The sequence below is a fragment of the Petromyzon marinus genome, chromosome 11 (genome assembly GCF_048934315.1).
Source record: "Petromyzon marinus isolate PM22_M1 ecotype Great Lakes invasive population chromosome 11, UKy_Petmar_22M1.pri1.0, whole genome shotgun sequence".
NCBI classification, from domain to species: domain Eukaryota; kingdom Metazoa; phylum Chordata; class Hyperoartia; order Petromyzontiformes; family Petromyzontidae; genus Petromyzon; species Petromyzon marinus.
The window spans coordinates 4,055,442-4,063,060 of NC_133677.1; the positions used below are offsets into that span (position 1 = coordinate 4,055,442).

The 7,619-nt window shown below is 43.7% G+C and overlaps 1 protein-coding gene across 18 annotated transcripts in view; it reads left to right on the forward strand.

The window, feature by feature from the left end:
• Positions 1–4,778, forward strand: part of LOC116941326 (actin-binding LIM protein 1-like) — a 126,214-nt gene extending 121,436 nt beyond the window's left edge. For all 18 annotated transcript variants that reach the window (XM_076066319.1, XM_076066311.1, XM_076066320.1 and 15 more), the window contains one exon: positions 66–4,778. In XM_076066319.1, the coding sequence (XP_075922434.1) occupies positions 66–124 (59 nt within the window). In that variant the 3' untranslated portion in view covers positions 125–4,778. The remainder of the gene's footprint in view (positions 1–65) is intronic.
• The last annotated feature ends 2,841 nt before the right edge of the window (positions 4,779–7,619 follow it).

The window sequence follows — 7,619 nt, forward strand, 5'->3', positions numbered from 1 at the left end:
TTTTTATTAATGTTTTTTTGTTTGTTAAGTAACCGTGTGTCCCCCCCCCCTCGATGTCGCCTCAGCGCCACTTGTCTCCAGAAGAATTCTACCGGCTGTTTGGGATGAGCATACAAGAGTTTGATCGCCTGCCCCTGTGGAAGAAGAACGAGATGAAGAGGAGGCTTAGGCTCTTTTGAATTTGCGAAAACAATCCGGCTCGAAATGAGATGCATGGAGAAAATCCACTTTTAGAGAGAAAGAGGGGCAACCACACACGTCTTTGATGGACTGTTCAAAATTTAGCAAATTGTACAGGTCACCAGTGGATTCTCATCAAGGTGTATTATAACGATACTTAAGATAATTTTAAATGGCTACATTGTTTCGTACCTTGGAGTTCATTTGTATGTGTTAACTTTTAACATTTGTACACGTAACACTGGGTTGATGTCACACTTATTATTTTCCTCTTTCCTCCTTAATGGAACATCAGCTTGGATGCCTTTACTTTATATATATTAAAAAGACCTGTAGCTATATAAAATATATTTGAACTACTAACAGAAGAACCCGTTCATTCGGACTTCTAATGAGCATTGTGTCATTTTGAAGAAAATTTAATGAGTTATGCATGTACACTTCCAAATTAATTTACTTAGTCATACTCTTTTTTTGCCAGTGTTCATTCTATTGTGAAGAAATTCATATTCCTTCAATTGTTATAGAGCTTATACATTTCTTCTGGTTAAGGCTATTGTATTAGACGGCACATTATCTTGCCAACAGCACACACTAATGGCGTTAAGCCCAAGTGAAGGCTGCAGGCAATGGGACCGAGAGGATCCATTTCACGGCTCGATCTTTTGTCTTTACGTTTGCAATTCTGCGCGAAGCTGTAGCCGATAAAGCCAAATCGGCTCAAAAAGCAACGCTGTCCTCGTGAATGTGAAGATGGAGTCGTCGTGACCCGCAGGCGGATGGAGAAAATGGGAAAGTCAGTGGTGAAGTTTCGAATGCCCTGCACTAAATATTATGTAAAGATGTGGCCAAATAAGAATGGAAGGATTCATTCTTCCATGCACTATTGTTTTCAAATTGACTGTCAATGCGAAAACAACATCAAGCGCATAAACCTTAATCACCTTGCAGCCACACACCTCCTAGCACAGGGAACATTTGCGGTCAGGAGCAGGGTCATGGTGTCTTAGAAATGTGACTGGACAGAGGCGGGATGCCATCGCACGGGCGAATTCTACCGGCCTCCCAAACGATTTCCTCGCGAACACGTCCCGAGCCGCGTTTTCCGCACCACCTCTTTGTGGCCGACTTTTGGATCCAGACCAAATTGCGGGGCTAACGTGGGTTGCGGTCCCGTGGCACCGGCGCTGCCTTGGCGGTCGGTCTGATAAGGAGTGGACGTCTCGACGTTTGTGGCAGCGTTTGTGGGGAAACACGGGCGCGGCTTCATCCGCCACGCAACGCGGCTCAACGTTGAGCCACCCGAACGGCCGAGTCTGAATCCGACAACGGCGTTCCCTTCGCCGCTCTCGCCGGCAGTCGGTGCTACCGTCAGTGTTGCGAGACGAGTGAGAAAGGGAGAATAAGGGGAGGGGGGGTGCGCGTGTCATCGGCACGAGGCCCCGACCAGTGCCCAACTGTGACCAATGTGAAGGTGGCTCGAGCTCATGTGGCCAATGAAGTAAAGTTGCCACCGTCTCTCCGCTGCTTTAATGGGGGAGGGGGGGGGCGGTAATGGGGCATACATTATGTAGATGCGTGGCGTCGAGATGTAACCTTGTGAAAGAGAGCTGCGACGTTTTAGATAGGACGTAGATTTAACGGGTGTGTCTTCGCTTTTTTTCGAGGTGCGTAAAACTCACATTAAAGTGGCACCCGTGCGTAACAATTTAACAGAGGAATTACTGAAAATTTTTATGTTGGTTTTGGGTTTTGTTTTCCATAAACAAAGCACTTAAATACAGTTCCTGCACTGGAAAACATTCATTAATCCGGATGCTTAGGACACGAGGACTTGTTTTTCGTATATGTACTATTGAAATATTTAAATATTGCTGGTGATATAGTACACCATATTTATTATAGATAACACTAGTCCGTGTACATACCTGTGGTAGAAAAAGCTAGGTATGAGCATATACAATGCGTCGTACTGCACAGCACCTACTACCAGTCGAGGAACGCATTGACTTACGCGATTGTCACCGTTTTTATTGAGTAATTTATTTACGTATGTGCGTAAGTCCCGGTATATATACACAGACACACATTCTTACATATCGGTCAGCTTAAAATATAACGGGATCAAAATCATCTCGACACAACGCGTACATTCTAAACTGTGCACATACATATTTAAACAAAATACACGTTAACATCGGTGTAAAACGTCGCTTTTTTTTAGCTTGGTCCATGATTGGCTTGAAGGGCAATTCAGTATGACACGGCAGATGTCGGGCAGATTATGGCACAAACCACAGTAAAGCAGTCCGAAAGCAGAGCAGCTCTGAGTTATTGCAATAACGCTCGTGCAGATTTTGACAAATAGAGAAGGAGATTTGCTGAATGCGTGTAATAGAAAGAGGATGGGTGCCTGCTCGCTCAGCCAGTGGACAATTTATTAAGGCGATTTTTTACTTAAGTTCCTCGCTTACGGTATGCGAGCTCTGTGCTACATTCGACCTTTACTCTAATGCGTTGTCTGTCTGATTCCAAAGCCTTTTAAAATAAGATCAGCACCGCCAGCGCTCCAGATAAGGTTGTGGATCTCCGAGTAATTTCCCCTTAAATTTTGAAATGTTAAAAAGTAGAATCTTTAATGCTCACTTATGGGGTTACGCGTGAAGTAGAACCTTGTATGCTCACTGAAGTGTTTTTTTGTTGCTTTGCCCTTGTACTTCAATTTGGTCTTACGATAACAGCCCACAATACGGAGGAAGAAAGAAAGGAATCCTCAGTTATTATTTTTTTTTACTCCAAAATGAATGAAAACTGCGTAAGTGCAGTTTAGCCCGGGTAAGTTACCGAACGTCTCTTCAAGGAACCCAAGGATCACATGACCGCTCCTCCTTTCTGTCACGCGAGTTCAAAGTGCGTGTGCAAAGTTTGCGATGCAGATTATTTGTTATAATGCATAATTAATACGTATTTTTTGTAACCGTAAAAAAATGCCCGGCATGCAACTTATCTGGAGCACCGCACGCTCGCACTATGCTGTCGTTAGACAAGCATGCAAACAAAGAAGGGTGTTTATCTTGCTGTTTAAGGCCTTTGAATAATTTCATTTAGAAGTTTGCAGCACGTGTAAAAAAAAAACTCGTTTAATTATACCTGAGTGTGTTGAATTTACTTTGGAAATTGCAAACGTTTGTTACATATACATATTTTGGGTTGAACTCTATCATATTTCACAAGTTATCTAGATTTACACTTGTAATGATATTTCTTTTTGTAATTGCGATGATAATGCTGTTTGACAAGGCCAGCTTGAAACAGGCTACACATACACACGTAGCGAATACATATTTACATTATAGTAGCTTTGTTGCAAAGTCGGTCATTCTTGTCCATATGTACTGTTTTAAATGTACAATTTGAATACACATTTTCAATTGCATCTTAATGTTGAGGAACGGATACATAAATACTGCTGGGTCCCTATAGTACACAACCTTACAGTTTATTTTGGATGAAAGTGCAAACGCAGATTTCTGATGCCAAGTATAAAGTGGTTAAGTATGAATCGGATTGAATTCAGTTTAACGCGATTGATGTGTACACTATACGGTGTGGCGTTTCAATCATCCATCCCTGCGGGATCTGATTTAGTTCTGGACTACCTTATGGGCAAGTCAACAGTGGGTGTCCTTGGGCGGGACCTCGTCCCTGAATGAGAAATGTGAAATTCCCACCTCTGGTTAAGTGAGGGCTGTAAATGGGGAGATTGGTTCCCACCTCACACTCAATTTGGCAAGAAACCACTTAATCACGTTCTGTATATCATCGGGGCTTTTGATTAATTTCAATGCAAAAATGAATTTCCGATGTATACCAGTGGAAAATCTAATAACGAGAAAAATATAAGCCACACTGGGCATTTCCCTTTAAACAAAAATGTTTCGCAATGCCTGCTATAGCATGATGATTTGCATTAACCAACGCTTCAGCCTAAATGAAGCATTTTCCATTTGATGTGTACGGTTATCAATTCGTTTGGAGATGGCGTATGCATAATGACGATCCTTTTCTCCACTGCAAATGATCTTTGATGTCTCTGTTGATCAACCGTAGCATCTCGATTGCAGTGCTGGCTGTGAGGGCATGATTACATGAATAATAGCAAAGCCAAGGTGGTTTACACTAAAGCTGTCCGTAAACCCATACAAACTAGGAGAATTATGCTGTCTTACGTTCAGATGTTTAGAAGTGGATTACATTATATTTTAGCTCTGCTGTACATGCTAGCATGAATTGTTCGTATTGTATATTCTAAAAGAAATACATTTAAAATTGTTGGTTTTTCCGTTTCGTTTGCCAGACTTCTATACGTACGGTAACTGTATTTGCAAACGTATCTAAAGTGACTGAACAATTAGTTGATTTGTCTCAAACTCTGTAATTTCACTTTTTGTTTTGCAACGGCTTGGATCTGCGACAACAATAAAAGGAAAGTTAGCATTAAACACCGATGCTACGTGGGTGTTCATGTATTTATAGTTGTGCAAGTGTGTCACTGCGGGTAACATACGCGAATTAAAACATGCTTCTTTGGGTCACAACGGTATGTCGCTTTTCATTATTAATGATTATTTTATATTTCCTTGCCAAGACACGGATCAGAGATACGCGATGCAGATTGATCAAGAAAACGGAGCAAACGTTGCAACACGTGCATAGAAGCGCATGAAGTGGTGGCCGCTTGGGATTCCAAATGAGGCTCCGAGACATGGGGACGCGTGCATCTCAGAACGTTACGCACATTAGGGGGACATCACACCGACTGCTGCGAAGAAATATTAAGTGGACGTGAGAAGGTGCGATGGCTGGTGGACGAGACTAGTAACAGACTGGCAGCCAGAGACGGGGTACAAGCGCAAAAGGATGACCACTGCCGAGACAGAGCAATGAAACCAGCTCGTGTGCCGTATGGATCGGTGCTCGCCACACATTTGAAACCATTGGGGTTTGACAGCACGATCATGATGATGATGGGAGGTGTTTTCATAATTTTGTGTATTGTCGGGGGCCGCACTAAAGACCACCAGGGGACGCCAGTGGCCCACGGGCCTTGCAATGAAGACCACTGTCATGGATTGTTGTTTCGCAGGACCGCGAGGGATTGCAAGCTACTTGGTGTAATATCGGCGTCGTGGTTGAAGTCGCTGTCAGCTGTCCGTTGTACTGATTCAAGTTTGAATTTGCCCCGTCATGTCACGGTTCGAGTGACAGCCAGTCTCTGCGCAAACCACACTTTCTCTTTATGAAAAATAAGGTTGTTTGCATGCTTACCACAAGTACCGTGTGTGGTTAATGCAGACTTGATTCCTTGCAAAAGGTTTCTATTTGGTGTTTGAACATCTTAACGCAACTGTTGTATTGTCAGAAAGGGCAAACACATTTTTATTTGTTTATACTTTGATCCTGGCAAAAAGGTCCCAATGACAATTTCTCTGTGTGTGTGTGTGGTGTGGTTTGAGTTACTTAACCGTTGGCTGTCACGTGGCCACTCGTCGTTTGGCTCTGTGTTTCTCACGGCTTGAGTTTTCGGGTAACCGGCTGAAGAAGAGACGTTTACGACCGATGCCTATTAGGTGCTATGATCATGGATCAAAACAATTAAACGTGGGCATGGATCGGAGAGAGAGAGATAGAAAATAAACAAAAGTTGTAAAATTCTCAACAAACAAAAAAAGCGTGGAGAGGTGCACGCTCGGAATTATTCTGAGAGAGAAGGGGACGCATGGATTGGACAACTTCTGTTAAATACGCAATGTTCACTGTGACGCACAGTGGGAGCTATCATCAAGCTCGTGTCCAGCAGCCAGGTGGATTGCTCCATCGCACGCCACGAAAGGTGGCCACACCCTGGCGAGACAGCTATCCGACAGTGGATAGATCATGGCTGATGATGAAACTGACCGACGCCATAGCTTCAGCTGGAGTCACTTTGCTTCGTATATTATTTTTCTTCTGTTGCCAGTGGTTTGCATGAGGCACGTGGCAGCTTGGCGTTGCCTGCGTGTCACACTTTTTGAGCTGTTTCCACTGCTCATCTTTTGGCATTGTGGTTTTTTGTAGGGGCTGTCAAAAGACGTCGTCCTTATTTTTAGCAGTGAGTGATTCATATTTAATTTGTTTTCGGTTTTTTTTTACCCCCCACGTGGCACTATCAAGGAAAAAAATACAATTGGTGCTGCTACCGTGTGAAACGTACGTTCAAACGTGCGTAACGTGCGTTTGAATGTAGGCGAATAACTTCACCACACACTTTGCTTTTAATCCTTCGGTTTTAAAAGCTGCCAGGGTGTGATCACGTAAGCTCGGGATGTATGGTTTGTCACACGCCCTCCATTAGCCGAGGGTGTGGGCTTGTGCTTGTTATTACACAGCTCCCGGTGCTCGCGTATGCAGAGTTTCAACAGCTCATGGTAGTAACAAAGCTACTCCTGAGTGACGCAAGGATGTGTTGGAATAGCTGCGCCTGGCATAGCTGTAGTGCAGTGATGCTTGACCTTTATTGCAGCCTTGCACCTAATTGCTTCTCAATCGTTACATTTTTGTATAATGATAATAAATACATAGAGGGTTTGATGAAACAAAGTAATTGTACTGACGTCCACGTGCTTAATTAGTTTGTTCGATGATTTAGCTTCGAAAAAAATAAATCTGGCAATGTCTCGCACCCCCCCCCCCCCCCCAGCAGAAAGAGTATCTCGCACCCCCAGGGAGTTGCATGCACCCCGGGTTATTGAACCACTGCTGCAGTGGATATGCCAACGAGGCTGTTTGTGTGCGTCGTTTATTAAACGGCGACTTGCCGTGCGGTGGCGGTGCTTAATGTCGTCCTACAATGCTTCAAAAGTCACTCGTTTATAAGTACTGGAGATACTAAAGTCGACGTCGCCCACTGATTGCCAAATATTTACTTCTGCCCAAGAGTATTGTACTTGCATGTACAATGTATACATATGCCTCGGCGTGTTTGTCAACGTGTCATCCTCAATTTCGGATAATCTCGAGGGAATTGTGTAATGCAACGCCTTGGTTGGTTACAGGCAATACATAAATACACAGCTATACAAATGCTACGTTTCACCACCAACAAATTACATTTAGGTTCTTCAGCCAATGGGCCTTCGGGACCAATGTCATTTCAAAATCGGCACCCGTTTCAACCGATGTTTCAGGCGCATGCAAACGTTGGTTCGTTCGTTTCTCAATCCGCTTGTCCCGGTGAGGGTCGCGGCGGCTGCACGCCGAGTCGGGCGAGCGTGTTCGAGACAAACAGACGCAGGTTTAGAGACATCTCCATATATATAAAAGGCAAAGTTGTGATTATGTGTGTCTGTTCAAAATGTTTAGCGTACTTCCCGACATGCAAAAAACTTGAAATTTGCCGT